Raw genomic sequence first — 21,154 nt, forward strand, 5'->3', positions numbered from 1 at the left:
GACAATCGTCACGATCAGGTAGGAATTAAGCTTATGTTGTAATGTATTTAATTTTTATAAAAAAATTATATTGCAAAGTTTGTCCCAATTAGATTAATGTTGTAATGTATTTAATTAATGTTCCAATTAGATTAATGTATTTAATTAGATTAATGTTGTAATGTATTTAAGGTTTGTTCCAATTTATATTACAAGACTAAGTTTGTTACAAGTTTTAGTGTTTTAATGTTCAAAATGTCCAAATTAATCTAATTTATGTTATAGTCAAATTTTGTTCCATTTTTCAAAGTTCCAATTAATCTAATTAAATATATACAAAAAATACAAACTTCTTAATATCAAAACTCAAGAAACCCCTAAAATTGATGGTTCAATGGTGTGGTTCTAAAGGTATATTTCTGCAGAGGTCGACGTTCACGTTGTGGGTGATTGCGATGACCAACATTCTTTTCAGTCGCAGGTGAGGGTGTCTGATAAATGGAAGAAAAATCATATGGCTCGAATGGCATCGATGAACTTGAGCCGGGAGGAGTGTCATGCTGTAGTGGATACGGGCCAAGGGTAGTGCTGTACTGCAGTGGATATGGGCCGAGGGTAGTGCTGTACTGCTATGGATATGGGCTGAGAGAAGTATTGTGCTGCGGTGGATACGACCCAAAGATATCAAACCCATAATAATATCCGCCCCCTGACGAGCCTGGAAAATAGTCATTGCCCGATAAATCCGGATGATAAGAAGTATCAGCCGAATATGAATGTGATCGCTCAGACTCGAGCTCCGGCTGTGGCTCGGGCTCAGGATCTGGCTGTGGCTCGGGCTCTATATCGACCACTGGCTCGTATGCCCTAAGTTACTGCACGTGCGAGGGGACTACAGTCGACTGCCCACCAAGTATATATGACTTTCCCATATTAGAGTACCATTGTATGTACTCTAACGATGGTTGGAAATCGGAAGACATATCCATCTAAGGTCTTCGAGCCATCCGATTATCCCACACCGCAATATATTTTCAGTGCACAACGCCTCAATAACTTCCATGTTTTCCTCTCTTATTGATGCCGTGAACCTTCCCCACCTTTATTGGTAGATCTGGGATATACTGGATGCAACCAAACTGTCGTAGTACTCGATCCCCGTGATACCACTCGACTACATTGAAATTGATAATTGGTGCATTAGTGCACCATAATTGAGAATGAACGTAGACAGATGAGGGTACAATAGCCGCAACTTCTGGTCTACGATATGGCATCCATATAAACTACATGATTAATACCATGGTTAAAATTTAACACGGTTCAAGTAAGATATACAAAGTAATTACATGTCATGAATATTGGAATAGCTTACCCTTCCTCAACATGTTGTTCAATCATCAGACAATATATCAGGACAGTGTACGACCTCTCGATACCCGAATAAATACTCCATCTACGAAAATAATTTTCAAGTAAATATAGTATCGTTAGAATAGTATCATTATAAAGAAATTGTCAATTAATAACAAGTTAAATTTTATCACCTATTAACTAGTGGAAATACATATGGTTGGTGACTAACCGATGTCAAGAATGGCATCCGATAAAGAGCCCATGACTGTAACAATATAAGGCATTTGCCTATGTCTACGGCATCAGGCTTTGTCAGACTCATGATACAACATAGCCAAAACTGCGAAACCCCAACTATACGAGCAAACATTACGCAAATCAGCTAATAAAGGTAAATATTGGAGATGAACCCTGTTGTTGTTCGAATTGGGCATCAGTACACCCCCTATAATATGCATAATGTACGCTCGAGCTGCGCACATCAACTCTTCTTCAGTGGCATTAACTGATAAGTGCTCAAAATTTGCTTTCAGCCATGTAAATTTCAAATCTGAAAAATTGGGCTCATCATCGTCGGGCGAGGCTCCTAGTAGGCTATAACAAAGTGTAACCGGCTCAGCTATCGCACTTACGCCCATTACGACACTCCCGTTGATTGGGATCCCAAAGTGCAATGCAACATCCTTTAGAGTGACAGTGCACTCCCCACACGACAAATGAAAAGTGTGGGTCTCCGGGCGCCAACGCTTGACCAATGCAGACATTAAATCGTTCTGCAAATCAAACGTCCGGGTCAATGCTGCTGACCTGAATCCAGCTAACTCCAAGTAGGGCATCAATAGTGCATCCGGGGAATATCCTAAACCATTCACCCGGCCCCGTAATACGCAGTACGGGCCCTAACAGTGTTAAATTACAGAAAATAGTTATAATAACATAATTTATTTCCTTAAATTACATGGATCTTTTTTAAATGGAACCCGTGATTAACAAATAACAATATTTTACCGCGAATCGAAAAAAAAACAATATTTTACCATATTACTAATTGTGTCACATATGTGAGGATCTTTCCTAGTCAATAAAGCCATTGTGATGCCTGTAATTTCAAGATAAATTTTGGTTATTAATTTTAATGTTTGATAGATTTTAAATATTTATTAGAATAACTAAATTTTATATATTGCTTTTAATGACAAAAAATACCAAACAATTTTTTCGACAACATATTTTTTGTTATACTACATTAAAAAATAAATATATCCAACTCAAATACAAATATTATTATTATTATTTTAAAATGATAATAAATAAAATATTTTGGTTTAAAATATAATATATATAATACACCGGCATGTAGTTCAATATATTTTAAATTAATTTTATTTAATAATAATAATTTAAGTGATAATTAAAAACAAACAGATGATAAGTTGTTCAATATTATTTTAAAATATATTATAATATGTAATTAATTAAATTCATTGGGAAATAAAAAGATGGAAAAACAAAAAGGAGTTATGTTGCAATATTCTTAATTTTATTTATTCAATGATTTTGGCCCTTTGTTTGCATTTTTAAAATTTTCAGATTTTATTTTTTAAAGTATACTATTTTCAGTATTTTATTTTTATATTATTTTAATACATAATATTTCACATGTATTATTTTAGTATTTTTATATTAATTTAGTAAATAACCTTGATTTTGGCCATTTGTTTGTATTTTTAAAATTTTTGAATTTTATTTTTAAAATATACTATTTTCGTATTTTATTTTTTATATTATTTTAGTACATAATGTTTCAAATGTATTATTTTAGTGTTTTTAATATTAATTTAGTAAATAACCCTGATTTTAGCTTTTTATTTGTATTTTTAAATTTTTGGATTTTATTTTTAAAATATACTATTTTCGTATTTTATTTTTTATAGTATTTTAGTACATAATGTTTCAAATGTATTATTTTAGTGTTTTTTATATTAATTTAGTAAATAACTCTAATTTTGGCCATTTGTTTGTATTTTTAAAATTTTTGGATTTTATTTTTAAAATATACTATTTTCGTATTTTATTTTTTTATATTATTTTGTACATAATGTTTCAAATGTATTATTTTAGTTTTTAATATTAATTTAGTAAATAACTCTAATTTTGGCCCTTTGTTTGTTTTTTTAAAATTTTTAGATTTTATTTTTAAAATATATTATTTTTTTATTTTATTTTTATATTATTTTAGTACATAATGTTTTAAATGTATTATTTTAGTGTTTTTAATATTAATTTAGTAAATAACCCTGATTTTGGCCCTTTGTTTGTATTTTTAAAATTTTTGGATTTTATTTTTAAAATATACTATTTTCGTATTTTATTTTTTATATTATTTTAGTACATAATGTTTCAAATGTATTATTTTAGTATTTTTAATATTAATTTATTAAATAATCCTTATTTTGGCCCTTTGTTTGTATTTTTAAAATTTCAGATTTTATTTTTTAAAATATACTATTTTCATATTTTATTTTTTATATTATTTTAGTACATAATTTTTCAAATATATTATTTTAGTGTTTTTAATATTAATTTAGTAAATAACCCTTATTTTGGCCCTTTGTTTGTATTTTTAGAATTTTGAATTTTATTTTTAAAATATACTATTTTCATATTTTTTTATATTATTTTAGTACATAATGTTTCAAATGTATTATTTTAATATTTTTATATTAATTTAGTAAATAACCTGATTTTGGCCCTTTATTTGTATTTTTAAAATTTTGGATTTTATTTTTAAAATATACTATTTTCAGTATTTTATTTTTATATTATTTTAGTAAAAACCGCCAGCACCACTTTCCCCCAAAAATATTTTTTTCATATTTTATTTATTTTTGTATTTTATTTTTCATTAATATATTTTTTAGTATTTTATTTTTATACTATTTTGTAAAATAGTATAAAAACCCAATCACATAAAAAATAAAAAAATTAAAATAATCAGATATAACATGCCAAATAAATTTTATAAAAATATATCTAATCAACCTAAAACACACTTAACAAATAAATTATATAAAATAATAATAATAAAATGTTCTTTGCACATTACACACATAGGTTTTTTACTTCAATAAAATTAAAAATAAATTAGGAATGAATGAAAATATAAAACAAATACAAACATACATTACTATCTCTTTTAACCAAACAACACCTTAAAAAAATAAATTTAAAAATTAAATCTGAATTAAATAAAATCAATCAACAATAATATTAACACCAAAAATAAATAAATTACTTACTTAAAAAATTACCCTTTTTTTTTTCTTTCTTTTTTCTTCTCTCCTTCTTCTTCTCCTCTTTTTCTTTTTCTTTTTTCTTCCCTCACCAGTGCTACCTCCTTCTCCGTCTTCTCCTTCCTCTTCTTCTCTTCTTTTTTCTTCTCTTTTTTCTTTTTTTTTCTTCTCCTTCTTCCTTCTCGAAATAAAGTTGGGGACCATAATATATGATCCCAAACACAGAAAAAACAAAAGGCCTTTGCCACTGGCACCATCGGTGCCACCTGTGGCAGGCCCACCACCAGTGCTGCCTGCTGCATGGCCTCTACATGTGCCGCTTCTGTTTTCTGCTTCAGTTTTTTTTTTTTAGTTTTCAGTTTTTTTTCAACTTTTACTGATTATTTTTTTTACTGTTCGTGTCAGATTCCAGGGTGGTCACGCCACTGCTAGAAGCGACACCACCCAGGCCATACCATTTCCGTCCATAGTTTTTCCTTTGTACCATTTAAGTGTTTATTTTTATATTATATTAGTAAAAAAACCCAAAAATTTATGCTATTTTTTATCCTAGCCTTATCCTTGGCAGTTTTGCATATATTTTACTTCTAGACAAATCATATCAAAATGAGCCTATTGGTTCAAGTAGTAAAGTGTTAGTTTGCCCTAAGGTCTCGTGTTCGAATTCCCATATGAGTATGGATGATAATTTTTGCTTCGGTTGTCTGATAGAGGTTCAGTGGAATTGAAACTCTGAGGTTGTTGGATGAGGATCAGGGTGTGTGTTAGTGGGATTTAGTTGTTAGTGGGGAGTTAGGATATTCTTTAATTTTTAATTTTTATTTTTCTCTTCTCTCTCTCCTCAAAATTTTTCTAACATCAGTTTCTCCCCTTCTCTCTTTTCCTTTGTGTTTTATTTTTGCTTTTTTGTTCCTCTCTATTTAAAATCGATTGTTCAAATTGTTGGGGTTCGAAAATTCAATTGTTCCTAGTTTGTTTGGGTAAGTATAAGTTCGTTTAGTTTGATTTTTCTTTCCACTTGAATTAGTGTAAAGGTGTGAAGTTAAGGAAGTTAATGTTTTGTTAATCTATTGCGTAGGAGAAGACGATGCAGCAGTGGTTTCTGGTCCAACAGTCTAATCTATGGGTGTGATCGTGTTTGTAGCGGTAAGTTTGTGCGTGCTGTTTGGTTTAATATTGATGAATTCCTAGATTGATTGTTAAATTAGTCGTTGGAATGTTGTTTCTTAGGTTTTAGAGGCTTCGAGATTACTGTAGCATCAAAATCAAACTAGGTGTGTAACAAAAACGCGAGAAAATGAGGTTCGACGAAAGCCAAAAAAGTGGCTTGTCGACGCCACACGGGCGTATGCCTGGCCATGTGGTAGGCCATGTGTCGCACACAGCTGTGTGATGGGAGTATGTGTGGTCGTGTGACTAGGCCGATTTGGGTGTATGGACCATACGAGCAAGGCTATTTTGGGCGTGTGGGCCTATATGGGCATGTAGGCCCAAATTTCAGAATTTTTTCCTAAGGTAGCACACGTCGTTCCTATCGACTGTGAGCCTTCTGTAGGGCCGGTAAGTGTAAAACAAACCCTAATGCATGAGATCTGCTAATCTGATAGACTGATTAGTGTATTAAGAAAACCAATATGTATGATTTGACTGTTTTGTATAAATATGTATGATATTTGTATATGAGCATGCGAGACATGTTAATTTTGTAATATTTGTTTTACTGTTATTTGTATCTGTATATAGGGTGAGATTCGCAAATGTGGAGGAAGTGTTCTGTGAGGAAACATTTCGCCAATATACTGGTAGCTCGACTACAAACTATTCCGATAAGTGTCTTATAGACACTATGTGGTGTGTAAGGATGGTGGTGTTTTATACCCCACGTGATGTGTTGGGATGGTCGGAGATGGCGTGTAGAGGATAGGGTTAGGACTTTGCATATCTGTATGTTTCTGATAATCTGATTTTGTTAAGGATTGATATGCATGTCTGATCTGTTATGTGATAATCTAAGTTAATATGCATGTAAGTTTCCATTGAGTTACACACTAAGATTTTTAAAACTCACATCTGTTTGTTTGTTCTGTCCAGGTAATCCTCCGACATAAGCTGGTCGGTGCGATAGAGGCTCAGCGGTGACCACTAGTCCGTGAACTGTTTTTACTTAATAGTTTATTTAATTTTCTTGTTTTCCTTGAGAGTTTTGTAAATATGGGATGCTCTAGACTTTTGGTTTTCTTTTGGTTTTTGGTTTTTGGATTAGATTAAGATTCATGCGATGCACAACAAAACAATTTATGGAAACAACGGTTTTACGCAAACTAAGGTGTTGAAAATACAAACTCAGTTTTCACAATATAACAACTTTTAAAACTTCCGTTGCAAATTATGTTTTCTAAAAGAGCAAATTGTCGATGGTTTCATTATTAAATATAATAGTAACATGTTTTATCAAATGTGCACTCTCTTTTAGTAATAACTTATACAAGGATTTTTTTAACATGATAAGATTGGATTCAAAACCCTTATTTGTAAAGATTCGACCATAATGTCTAGGTCAGGTTTGGGGTATTACAACAATAATGTAAGTATATATCATATTTCTTACTAATAAAATTATATAGATATCATCTGCTTCAAGGAATGATAAATTAATATAAATCATTGAACATTCTGTACTAAGAATAAACATTTGGCGATATTTTGAATCATCCATCTTCTTCTTATCTATTTGTCAATAATGACAATAAGTTAAATTTTCATAACTGTTATGAATTACTACATTCACTTTAGGGAATAGAGCAAAACTGGTGAAACAAATAACTCGTTATTTTGTTTAGCCATAACGAGATATGAGATCAATTCAAAATACTTTTAAAATCTTTTTCATAAGATTTTTGCATAATCAATTAATTACCAAGAATAACTGACTAGGTCATGTATAGAAACAAGCCTAAATTAAAAATATCAATAAAAGTTACATCTCAAACATAAAAATATGACATAATGAAAAGCTAGCAATTTTTTCCTTTCATAACCATCATTGTAAACATGCATGAAGTCTAATTCAAAATCCAACTGTTCATGCTCATAGAACTTTTCATTTACAATTGCTAATGTCATTTCTCTAAATAATTAACACATGGAATAATATAAAATGTATGAACTACTACCTTTAACAATTATTTGAACTGAATCAAATTTGAATAACCATAAAATTCATTGGTTTATTAACACAAATTTACATACTAGATATGTTTTAGTCAAAATATTAAATTATAAAACCTACTATAGTGACATAAATAAATCAATTAATATTCATTTTCATGAACAAATGAGATGTTTAAAACAATATGTAACTCTTGTAATCAAAACTTAAATAGAAGACCATCTCAAATATTTAAACCATATATCAGTTGATTTAATATTTAAAGATGTACATTTTTTTTTCTGCATTGAGTCTTGACGATTTTATCAAAGAAGTAAGCAAATTAAACTCCGTAGTAGACTTTGAATCCAATCAAAATATATTAATAGCAAACTTTGAGAGTAAATCTTATTTTTCAGGTGTAAAACAGGTACATAGCCAATGACTTTTCATACATAAGTTTTCTCTCTTGTAAGTTCTTATCAGTAATAATTTTCCACGTAATTTTAATTGAGAACGTGTTTTAAATACTGTAGAGTTATACTCACAATTTTTTTGAAAAAATACTTGCAACTTCATGTCTATCCAACCATAACGATCTTTAGATAGAATTACCATATTCTATTGCTCATAAGTAGATCTTTTACAGTCTAATATTTTACTTTCAACTGTTTAATGGGGATGATAACAAAAGAAGATCACAAAGATAGTCGCAGTCAATTCAATTTAATAACAAGAGTAATCAATAATTTAATCCTTCCTTTTTTATCCTTTCAAAATAGATATTTATAGTAATAGTGATTCATATGAAATATAATATTTTCTTTATTCATAATCTCAATATGATATTCATTATAATGAATATCTTTTAAAACTAATGCATTAACCATCACAAATTTTGTACTTTTTAGATATTTATATATTAGCTCTTATGAATCTTTTAAATAATTTTGTACTATCAAATATTGGATTAATATTTGTTTATTTCATACCAAATAAGATAAATATTTTCTATCTGTAATGATAGAATTCATTACTACATTCTCACATCCTTCCTCAAAAAATATTAATAGAAACAAAAATACTTGGGCATACGTTATATGTGGCAAATAATATTTCATATTACATTGATAACATAAGTTATCTTTACCTTTTGAACAGTTATTTTGAGAACTCTCATTGTTCTCTTATTTATTACTATGTTCTTACTTTTAGTGGTTCATAATTATATATTTTATTTTCTTTATGTTTGCATACACTTCGGGGAATGCAACAAATCTAGTAGGCCAGATTTCTAAATGTATCTATTGATTATTTATTTCATAATCACCATCGCAAACATTCGTGAATTTCAATTCAGAATCTATCTATTCATATTGTCATGATTAGTTTCCAATTATAATAAACATGATATAATAAATAATCATAATAAAATATACCTGAAGATCTTTTACATCATCATCATCACTTACGTAATGATTATATAAATTTCTTTGGAAAACAATTATCCATAGTACACATGCCCAATTGAAGATTGAAATTGCAATAGCTCTAGAAGGCAATCAACAACAACTTGAGCATTAGATTTGGAGTGACCGTATTATAAAATAAAAGAGAATCGTACTGATAACGTATTATGAAATAAAAGACAGAAAGTAAAAAATAAAGAGGATGAGAGAGCAAAGAGAGATCTCATTTTATTGATCAATCAGAATTATCTACAATGCTTCTTTAAAAAATTTATATTTATAGACATAAAAAATATAAATGAAATAAAACTTTGTTTTTCATAAAAAATAAAACCCTATTCATAATGACTGTTTATAAAAATTTATTTAGACTTGAGGGAGATCCACTCAATAAAACCTTTTATTGATAACATAAACAAATTAAACTTCTCATTAAACAGGGTAGGTACTAAATAAATTATCTACAATTCAAAAGATAAATGCCCCCGAAACGAAAGTTCCTTAAAAGAAAATAAATAATAGTCGAACCACTAACAAAATTAGAAGAAATCGAAAAAATGAAGTTAAAAAAGGAAGAAAAATCCGAAAAAGAAAGGGAAAATCCCATAGTAAAACATAAGATGGAAAAAGATCCAGGAATGAATGAATCTCTTAGCTTTATTACAAGCAAGGGAACTCAACAAACTGATACTGGTCTCACAAATTCCCTTCTCATCATCAAACCCTAGCCTCTCTGTGGAAGCCGTAATTAATGGCTTCACGTCGGCTCCTCTGTTCCCTCCTCCGCTCAGCTTCTGGCCGATCTGTGTCTAAACCTTCAAACTCTAACCCTCGTCTATGATCTCCTCTTCCTACGCGCCGCCCTTTTCCCTGCAACTACTTTCTCTCACGCGATGCTCAGAACTCCACTTGTGCAGCTGCTTCTACTGCTCCTTCGCAGCCTCCTCCCGCTAAGGTAGCCGGCAGAGGTAAGATCACCGATGAATTTACAGGACCTGGAGCAATCGGTCAGGTTTGTCAAGTGATTGGTGCCGTCGTTGATGTAAGATTCGATGAAGGTTTGCCTCCTATTTTGACGGCTCTTGAGGTAATGAACCACTCGATCCGGCTTGTGCTCGAAGTAGCTCAGCACTTGGGTGAAAACATGGTTAGGACCATTGCTATGGATGGAACGGAGGGACTTGTTAGAGGGCAGCCCATCCTCAATGCCGGATCTCCTATCACTGTAATTCTTCTAATTTTTTATTGGCATTTTTAGACATGTTTGGAAATTTCATCTGGGTTGGTTTTGTTTCATGTTCGGAGCTAGAAACTTGGAGATGAAGTGAAATAGAGATGGATATCTGATTAGATTTTATGGATATGAGTTATGTTCTGGAATTAGTGAGAAATTTTTCTTAATCAAGTTAAAACTCACCTTTTTCAGGGTGGAAGGGTCGGTTTGGATATGCGGTGAGTTTAAAAATAGTTGCGTCAGTGAAATTAGATACTGATATCGCGATATCAGTGTGAGACAAAAAGTACGCTAAAGGCACCGCACCCCGTTCAATCCCATCCAAACCCATCCTCAGTGTTCCCCCTCCCCCGGGCTGAAAATAATAGGCATCTAATTCAAATCCATTACTTTGTAGCTTTTTACCATTTTCACTAGTCTACCGTATAATATTTTGTGTTTGAATTTCACTAACTTCTAAATCATGTTTGCTTATTGTCGTCAGGTGCCTGTTGGTAAAGCTACTCTTGGACGAATTATAAATGTTATTGAAGAGCCTATTGACGACAAAGGCGAACTCAGTAAGAGATTTGCCAACAGTTTAATCTTTTGAACTGTTTATATATTACTGGTGCAAAAGACTAGCGGACTGTTTAATTTTAACCAGAAACCGATCACTTCTTGCCCATTCACAGAGAGGCACCAGCTTTGTTGACCAAGCTACTGAACAACAGATCCTTGTCACTGGCATTAAGGTGTTAATTATTGCTTGCAATATGTATTTCTTTGACGCCGTGCTATCCTTTTTCTCTTCCTTCTGTGAAAGATGTTATGCTGTTTCAGGATAACTTCTATTCGCAGGTTCTGTTGTCTGAATCTGGAGTTGATATGCATGTTAAAACTTTTTTCTCTTATTTTATTATGCAGGTTGTTGACCTCCTTGCACCATATCAAAGAGGAGGAAAGATTGGACTTTTCGGTGGTGCTGGTGTAGGAAAGACGGTGCTTACTATGGAACTTATCAACAATGTAGGTAAAGCTCATGGTTGGTTTTATGTTATATTTGTGGTTGGTTACAGTTTGTACTTTGTTTATTATTCTTATAATAGTAGCTTCTGTACATAGGTGCGGGTGTTGGAGAACGTACAAGAGAGGGTAATGACTTGTACAGGGAAATGATTGAGAGTGGTGTAATTAAGCTAGGTGACAAGCAGGTAATATAAGGTATATTATTCATTTTCTCTAGATTTCTGTATTTTCCTTCTTTTTTTTTTTTCTTTTGTATCTTAACCTTGTGGGTTGTTTCTTTCTTTCTTTATTATTATTATTATTATTTAATTTCAGGCTGAGAGCAAGTGTGCTCTTGTCTTTGGTCAAATGAATGAACCCCTTGGTGCCTGTGCTCGTGTTGGCCTTACTGGTTTGACTGTGGCTGAACACTCCCGTGATGCTGAAGGGCAAGATGTTCTTCTCTTTATTGACAACATTTTCTGCTTTACACTAGTGAGATGGCTTATTGTGGAAGCTTTGGAAACATTTTACATTACGGATCCGTTTGGAAGCTAGGAAAACATTTTCTGGAAAATATTTTCCTGGTTTTACGGTGTTTGGCAGCTTGAAAATATTTTACACTTGGAAAATGGATTCCAAGACACGGGTAAAATGACTTGCAATTTGGGGAAAATCTCTTACCGATTTCTTTTCAGTAAGACATTTTCCATCTCCTTCATCCAGGTAAAATTTCTCTGATTCTTCCGTTCTTGAACTTCTTATATTTCTTCCCTTTTTCCTTAGTTCGTCGCATATATATGCTCTTCTCAGGCAATACACGCTGCTATTTCGTCTTTCTCAGGCAAAGCTCTTTTTTAGGTAATTTCCCAAATATCCCCATATTTTTCGATTATAGGTGAAATTTTGTTATTATTGTTCGATTGATGGGGCTTTGAAGGTTATATTGTATCTCTGGGATTTTCCATTTTGTTTCATGTAATACAGATTTTCTAATTACTAATTTATTGGGTTTGCTTCTTCAGGCAAAGAAGAACCTTTCTATGGAATCCATTGATTACCCATTTGGAGAAGAGTAAGCAATGTTCCCATGATCTGTATGTAAAAGCCCTGTATAAATTAGCCTGCAACAACTTGTTTTCCTGGTTATTTTTCATATACCTTACAAAGACACAATACCAACTAAAATTTGCAAGCATATTTTAAAGTATTCTTTCAAGCTTAGGATGATGGAATCTATCCTTCACATAACATAATTTACACGGCTAAAAGTGAAATAACAAAAATATTAGAGTCAGACCTTTTATATTGATAACAGCTTTATTTTCTTTTTTGTATTTATCAATTTGGCCTTATTTTAGGTTTGAAATTGAGACAGTTGAGGATGAAAAATCTGACTTGCAAAACAGACTCAGAGAAGAGGTTCTGCTACCTATCCACCTTTCGAAAACTTATTATTATTATCTTGACTTGTATGGAAGCTTTTCATAGCAAAGTCATCTTTCTAATACAGATTGAAGGTAATACCAAACTAAGCCAGTGTGGAAAAACGAAAGAAGACATTGCAAGGGTGTCAACTATGTCTTGAGAAAGAAGTACGTTTGTAATGTGAAGGTCTTTTGTTTTTTGTTTTTTGCAATATATGGAGTTTAATATTTGTATTTGCTTTATAAATTAACCGTTGTGAACCTTGATTGTTGCTCTTGATTGTACTTAATAGGTAGCAATATTAAAGGAAGAGTTGCAAAGGGAGAGAGATAAGAGGACAACTTTGGAATCCGTTCTTAACTCATCTCAAGAACAACCCACAGCTCTACCAGCTAAGATTGACGAAAAGGTATACGATGGCCTGACTCTGATTTAAATAATCCACCTAATCTTTAACTTGCATCAAATTTTAACTTGTGCGACTATTATGAAGAAAAAGGCAGATCTTAATGACATAGCTCTAGCAGAGGCAGATATAATTAATTTGAAAAAGAAGGTTGAAGATCTGGAGGTGCAGCTTAATCAACAGCTTGAGAAAAAATCTACTTCCATGAATGATTCATGCAGTCAACGTCAACCAAATCATCATGCAAAAAAGTAAGCTTTCAGTTGGTTCTATCACAATGTCATATTTTTTTGGGTATATGTAGCAAAACATTTCTTCTTTTTGTCTCTTTGGTGATAAATACTTGTCATCCTTGTAGTGATTGGAATTGTTTAAACTTTAATGTAAAATACATCTGGAGTTGTTTGACATATTTTTTACAATTCACATCCTCATCTGGAGTTGTTTTAACTTTTTTTTAACTATATTTATGTTGTTTTTACACTTTATACAGAGAGGATAAGCCAAAGGGTACTGGAGCTGTTGTTAAAGAGTCAGGAAGCAAGGCAAACTCACATTCATTTGAGACAACATGCAGTACTGTAGTTTACTAGAAAACGAATGGAATTGATCCTGTTGTTTTACTTTGATGATTGTATTCCATTTTCTCCAAAATCCAAATAACTCTACCTATTTATTGAATTTTTGAGTGTTTGCCTTAGTTGTTGCTTATGGATGTATGAAGATTCTTGATGCACTTACCTCAAAGAGAAATTGTGATTGTGAAAGTTGATGTGGAAAGCTGACGAAAAAATTGGACAGGCTCCGAGGGATGTGATCAGTTATATGGTTGAATTTATTTTAAAAGAAAAATCGAAACCCCTCGTTTCAACTTTGTCTTAACCGATCAGGATGAGCTGCAGTTTTTTGTTATGATGTGGATATCGAGTGTTGGGTTTAAATGATTGCTTGATCTTAGCTTGGACTCACACTAACTTAGACTCAACTATTAGTATTTAAGGTGAATTTTTTCTTTAATTTTTCTTTCATTTGTTTTCTTGATCATAGTTAATCCTTGAAGAAATTATTGCTGAATAATAAACAAGATTGGTTTAATTCTACAGCAAAAAAATAAAAGCAATCCTTTTCTTAGCCTTTATTTACTTTTGTTAGGATTGAGCTCTGACTAGATATTTTGTTTTGGGTTTAATTATTGATTCATCCTTTTTTCTATTATTTCTTCTTCGCCTTTATTTACTTTATTAGGATTGAACTTTGATTAGAGATTTTGTTTTGGGTTTAATTGTTTATTCATCTTTTTTCTATTATTTCCTGGCAGCTCCTTTGTTAGTGAATGTTGTTTCTATGTTAGTTTATTGTACGTTTTAGAAAGATCAAAAATCAGGGAGCTTGGGTTGTGTTATTTAATCAAGAATTGAGAAGAGAGGCTAGAAAATAATAGAAGAAAAGAAGGGAATCTGAGTGTGTTTATGTACAGTATCTGATAATAACTCCTTAGCTAATAGCTGAAAGTAATGACCAATAAGAAATTAAGACTTGGCCAATATATGATCTGTGTGGTTACAAAAGGGAATTTAAGCTAACTTTCATCTCAGCAGGTTGCTATGCTTGATTCTCTCTCCCTTTAGCTCTTTTTGTCAATTTCCTTCTTGTTCTAGGTTGCATTGCCTATAACCTCGGAACCGGCAGTGGTACATCTGTGCTTGAAATGGTTGTTGCTTTTGAGAAAGCTTCTGGAAAGGTTAATGCTAGTTGTCAATTCCCATTCAACATCTATTTGTCAATTCCCATTCAACATTCTCTTTCGGCCGCGCTCTCATTTATGCTAATATAAAACTGTTGCTGTTGAAAATATAGCAGAAAATCCCCATTAAACTATGTCCCAGAAGGCCAGGAGATGCTACAGCTGTTTATGTTTCCACTGAAAAAGCTCAAAAAGAACTTGGTTGGAAGTATGTTTACAATCCTATCTTTTTCCTAATAGATTATTCAGTTAACATGGATAATCTTTCAAAAAGAATTTCCAATTACAGTACAAGATAGGTCCTTTTAATCTTAAGAGTTTGCTATATTGCAGAGCAAAATATGGTATAGCAGAGATGTGCAGAGATCAGTGGAAGTGGGCAAGCAACAATCCATGGGGATACCAGTCAAAGCCTTAGGCTGCAACTAAATACTAATTTTCTTCCCTAGTCTTTTAAAAATGTCTCATAGGGAGAATTAAGTGTACAAATACTTGTTTAATTTAAACAAAACTGATCTTTGATGACCAAAAGTTTGGATTTATCAAATGTTCAAAGATCTTATAAAATTCCTTTGTGTTACATTTATAAGTCTTTGTAAGAGTGATGTTTTTATCATTTCTGGAGTTTAAAAAACAAATGGTTTTAAATTTACGGTAAGGAGTTGACCTAAACAAGATCCCTTTCAGCTTTGATCTTCAATCCTATCTATTGGTTGTCTCAATCTTATCTTTGATTAACTATTTTTTTTAAGGATCTCCATATTCACAAAAGTCCAACTTAAAGAAACAAGTCAAATTTGAGTTTAATTGAAACAAGCAAAGACTTGAGAGGAAGAAGTTCGAACTAAAGAGTGGAGCAGGCAAATGAACCAGTGAAAGATGAAAGAGAACATGTCTAGAAATTATAAAAATTTAAGTTAATTTATTTATAAATAAATCATTGCAATATATGCAAAAAAAAAATTAAAATATAAATTTATTAATATATATATAAATTTATTAATATATGTAAAAATAGCTTTTCCAGAAAATATTTTCAGGAATTCTGCTAAACAGCAGAAAATATTTTACATAGTTTTATCTAAACACTAGAAAAGTAAATCATTTCCAGAAAAGTAAATCATTTTCCAGAAATCATTTTCTAAAAAACATTTTACTAGCAAACAAATGGAGCCTACATGTATGTTGCATGCTGCTAATGTGGTTTGATTTCTTTTTTTCCTCCTTTTTTTTCCTTCAGGCAAACTCTGAAGTGTCTGCTTTGCTTGGTCGAATTCCATCTGCTGTTGGTTACCAACCAACTTTGGCTATGATCTTGGAGGCCTTCAAGAGCGTATTACCACCACCAAGAAAGGTTCTATCACTTCTGTGCAAGCGATTTATGTGCCTGCTGATGACTTGACTGATCCAGCACCTGCGACACCTTTGCTCACTTGGATGCTACAACCGTGTTGTCCCGGCAGGTATTGTAAATATATGTAGCTTTTTAGGAGGTACTCTATCTGTTGTTACTTTATATATTACCTGCTGCTCTCTGCTCATAACACTTTTTCCTTTATTACATCAGATATCTGAGCTTGGTATTTACCCTGCTGTGGATCCTTTGGATTCTACATCTCATATGCTCTCTCCTCATATTTTGGGTGAGGAACACTACAGTACTGCTCGTGGTTTGCAGAAGGTTCTCCAAAACTACAAGAACTTGCAAGATATCATTGCAATTTTGGGAATGGATGAGTTTAGAGAAGATGACAAGTTTAACTGTTGCTCGTGGTCGTAAGATCCAAAGGTTCTTGAGCCAACCTTTCCATGTAGCAGAAGTGTTCACTGGTGCTTCTGGCAAGTATGTGGAGTTGAAAGAGAGCATCACTAGCTTCCAGGTACAAATATTTTATTAGTTGCATTTTTTAATGATAAGTGTATTTTAGCTGTATATTGTGTGGTTATTAGTAGCATTTAATTGTTAAGAATCATGATTCATACAGGGTGTGTTGGATGGAAAATAGATGACCTTCCCGAGCAGTCATTTTACATGGTTGGAGGAATTGAGGAAGTCATTGCTATGACAGACAAGATTGCCAAGGAATCTGCAGCCTAAGTACATTAATACCTTTTATATCTTGGATAGCTTCAAAAATAATCTAGGTGGTGTTGGCCATACCATTGCCTGCAGTACAACTGTTCATTCTTTGGAATCAAATGTACGGGTTTTATTTATTTATTTATTTATCAAAACGATATAAAAAAATTAGTTATTTATGAAATTGGTTGTTATCTATAGTAACATTGGTGGTACCACCCTAATTGTTCCCCATCATTAGCCGATTATACCATTTTAAAAAATAATTTTTCTAAGTGATTGGTGGAATTGATATGTATTTTTAAAACACATTTGTATTTCCTTCTAAATGTTGGTAAGGAATTTTTCTAATTGTTTATGAGTATAAGAAAATGGGAGAGAAAAGTAGTTAGAAATCAAGATTGAATAAGAAAATGGGAGACAAAAAGTAGTTAGAAATCAAGATTGAAGATGAACGATATTTGTTTTTCATTTTAAAATTTAAGTTTTTTTAAATTTTAAAAGTCAAGTTTGAATTGACAAGGTTAGTTTATAATTATTTTTATGTATTTTTATTTTATTTTACTATTATGTGTGATTATGTGAATTATATGGATAATTAATAGAATAATTGTATTGTTTGATAAAAAGTATTCTTTGTTTCTTTAAAATGGTATGAATTGTTTTGATACAAACTAATATATTTTTTATTTTTAATTTATTTTACAGATTTAATATCGAAGATGAATAGTCAATTCTCTATATACATTGATTTCGATGAGGTGATTTTTCAAACGAAAGTTGGTTGTATATTTGAAACGTGTGACAGCCTTAAATTGACCCTAGTCGGAAAGTGGTTTCGGGACCACGAAACCGAGTCCTATAAGAAATTAAAAGTTATATTCTGTGTTTATGATGTGAGTAAATGCATGTGTGAAAGTTTCATGCATTAATTTGATCGTTTTTATTGAATTTATTAAAATGGACTTATATGAAACATTGTTGGAAAGTGAGAGGCTAATCTTATATGGTCTAATAGTACATGCATGGAAAAGAGTGGTTTTGCATGTCAATTTACCCATGATAAACATAGTGGCCGGCCAAGGAAAGATAATGCTCCACTAATTCAAAATTAAAATAATTTTGTATTAACCAATGATTTAATAATTGTAATAAAAGGAATTAAATAAAAGAGAAGAAGGAGGATGGTGTTCATCTTCTTCTCATACCACTCTCCAGCCGAAACAAAGATGAAAAGGAAGGGAAAACTTACCTAGAGCAATTCGGCATTCATCTTTAGCTATTAGGAGGTAAGCTTTGAATTTGTTGATTTGGCTTTATAATATGCTAAGTTAAATTGTGGATGCACTCTTGGTAATGTCAAGAAAGTTGAGATTTCTTATGGTGATTTGAGCAATATGCCGATGAGTAAGTGTTGGAATTAGGGGTTATTTTCATGTTGCATGGAACAATGGGGGAATGATCAATAGGCATTAAAAGGTTAAGTGTGTGAATTTAAGGTATAAGAACCTATAGGTAATTACATGGGTAATGTTAAAAAAAAATTAATGTGGTATATTCGGCTAAATGGGTGATAATGGTTTATAATGTTGAATTGAATTATGATTATGTACATTAGAATTAGATATAACAAAAAAAAAAAAACTATGTGAATTTGGATGCAATATTACATTCGGCCTAGAGGCATTAGATGAACATTTGTGGAAATCTCAAAGTCTTGAATAATGGTGATCGTAAGATGATGTAAAAATCATTGAATTATTTGCATAAGTAGTTAGCAAAGTGGTTAAGCTACCGAATTTAATTATTAAATGAGTTCTAAGCTTGCTGAATTTTGAGATGTGATTGGGAGTAAATTTGACATGAGCATATTTTGTTAATGATATATTGATAAATGTTGAGTTATGATACCATGAAATGAACTTAATTATCAAATTGCCGAATGCGTTTATAATTAAGTAAGGTTAATAATAGAGCAATGAGTGGCTAGTAGAATCTAGTAGTCTTCTTGTTATATTCGGCCATGAGTTTGTATAATTGGTTGGTAATAGATTAAATTTGTTTATTCAAGCTCAAGAGCTTAGGGAGTCTAATTCGGAAAAAGAGAACAAGCTACCTAACCGAATAGTCGATCTGTAACCGTTCGGCAATTTCCGAGGTAAGTTCTTAAGTATATGAGTTGATTTAATAAGATATGATGTGGCCATGATATGTCTTAAACTCAAATGGTAAGTTCATAAGTGTTTGGACTTGGAAATTTAAGAGCAAATTGTAATAATTTGCTTGGACAGCAGCAGTAATGTGATTTTAGAAAATCACTATAAATTGTTGGTGTGGAATTATAGGCTGAATAAAATATGTAATCAAAGATTAGTTGGTCTAGTTTCTTATAAAAGAGACCGTGGAAGCAAAGAAATTTCCTATAAAGAGATATTTAAAGTTGTGTGGGACAGGTCGAATGACTCAAATCCCTGCTCGCTTTTAAGAAAATCACTATAATTTGTACAAAAATGGTTACAAGATAAAGTTTATATGCTTAGACTCCTTAATGAGTCTAGTTTCAAATGAAATCAAATAGAACATACTTTGAATTCTGTACAATGAGGATTCTGTAGTGAAGACTGGTCAGGTTAGTCAAACAGTGAAACAGGGGAAATTTTAAGAAAAATCTGGTATTGATTGGCCAAACCTAAAATTCTGAAAAATTTATGGATGGAAGATATATGAGTCTGTATTCAGGGAGAACTAACGTCAAGTGATTTGGAGCCTTGTAGCTCCGGTTATAAATAATTTAGTGACCATTGCTCAGAAAAACAGCTTGTAGTGAATATGTGATTTTGTTGTAAACACGGATAAAGCTTGTTTTAGTTGCTCATAAGCTATTGATTAAACCCATACTTGAATTTTAATTCGTGATATGGTAAAATGATATATGAGTGTTAGATGGATCTTTGATATTAAAATTTGTGAAATTGTAAGTTTATGAGTATTCGAATATGAAATGATAGTATGGCATGAAATTGAATTATTCATTGGAAAATGATTGATGTAGATTCGGCCAAGACCGAGTCTGTACATGATAGTATATGTGGTATACGAAGTATATTTGAACAATTGTGATGTGAATACATGAAAATTTATATTTTGATTTAAGATTTTACGCGATGAATGTGAATGTGTATATATATGTGATAAGGCCTAGTGGCCGATGTGATGAATGTGAAAGTGTATATATATGTGATAAGGCCTAATGGCCGACGTGATGAATGTGAAAGTGTATGTATATGTGACAAGGCCGAATGACCAATGTGATGAATGTGAAAGTGTATATATGTGATAGGGCCGAGTGGCCAACGTGATGGATGTGAAAGTGTGTAAATGTGATAAGTCCCGAAGGGCATTTGTGTCAGTACTATATCCGGGTTAAAACCCCGCAGGCTTTATGCGAGAATATTATCACTGATTAATGACCGTAGGCTTCGTGCTCGTACTATATCCGAGCTCTAATGACCCGATGACTACGTGTGGAGATTTTGTCCGGGTAAGCCCCGAACTAAAGGTTTTGCTGAAGATTCAAGTAAAGCGTAAGATTATGCGACTTCACAGTGACAATTAGTAATAAATACGTTCAATGCGTTAAGTTGGTCAGGTATGTATTTGAGATTATATTTAAGTTTGATTTAGACTAAATCACAAGGTCGTTATGTGATGCACATGTGAGTAAAGCAATAAGACTGTTCTATGATTATTGTACATTCGGTCAATGTGGAAAGTTAGGTAAAAATATATAACGTACCTATGATCATAAGAGGTCACCATCAAGTGAGAATTTATCTGCCTATTACATGTGATGAGACGTGCATATTCGGAAAAAGGGATGGTATGCCCGAAGGAAGAGTGAAATAAAAATACGAACAACTATGTTATAATTTGATTGTTATCTGTTGACACTGCTTGAAACTTACTAAGCATTGTAATGCTTACTCCATGTACCTTGTTTCCTCTGTTTTATAGATCTCATTTGGAAGCT

General features: G+C 31.9%; 1 protein-coding gene, 1 long non-coding RNA gene and 1 pseudogene across 5 annotated transcripts; 2 read left to right on the forward strand and 1 right to left on the reverse strand.

Annotated features, from left to right (window-relative positions):
• Window positions 1-1,637: 1,637 nt before the first annotated feature.
• On the reverse strand, window positions 1,638-2,171 carry LOC108466348 (protein MAIN-LIKE 1-like). Its single transcript, XM_017766675.1, has one exon. The coding sequence runs from the start codon at window positions 2,169-2,171 to the stop codon at window positions 1,638-1,640; it is 534 nt and encodes a 177-aa protein (XP_017622164.1).
• Window positions 2,172-9,666: 7,495 nt separating this feature from the next.
• On the forward strand, window positions 9,667-17,458 carry LOC108467240 (ATP synthase subunit beta, mitochondrial-like; annotated as a pseudogene).
• On the forward strand, window positions 12,052-15,660 carry LOC108467241 (uncharacterized). 4 transcript variants are annotated; one of them, XR_008283276.1, is made up of 11 exons: window positions 12,065-12,192; window positions 12,280-12,327; window positions 12,492-12,541; window positions 12,828-12,888; window positions 12,980-13,061; window positions 13,187-13,303; window positions 13,388-13,551; window positions 13,794-14,300; window positions 14,959-15,041; window positions 15,161-15,252; window positions 15,378-15,660. It is a non-coding gene; the product is annotated as an uncharacterized LOC108467241 (long non-coding RNA). The 4 variants fall into 4 exon arrangements; XR_008283279.1 differs by having other exon boundaries at window positions 12,052-12,192; window positions 12,492-12,563; window positions 13,794-15,041; XR_008283277.1 differs by having other exon boundaries at window positions 12,053-12,192; window positions 13,794-15,041; window positions 15,158-15,252.
• Window positions 17,459-21,154: the final 3,696 nt, after the last annotated feature.

This window comes from Gossypium arboreum, chromosome 1, assembly GCF_025698485.1.
Source record: "Gossypium arboreum isolate Shixiya-1 chromosome 1, ASM2569848v2, whole genome shotgun sequence".
Lineage (NCBI taxonomy): Eukaryota > Viridiplantae > Streptophyta > Magnoliopsida > Malvales > Malvaceae > Gossypium > Gossypium arboreum.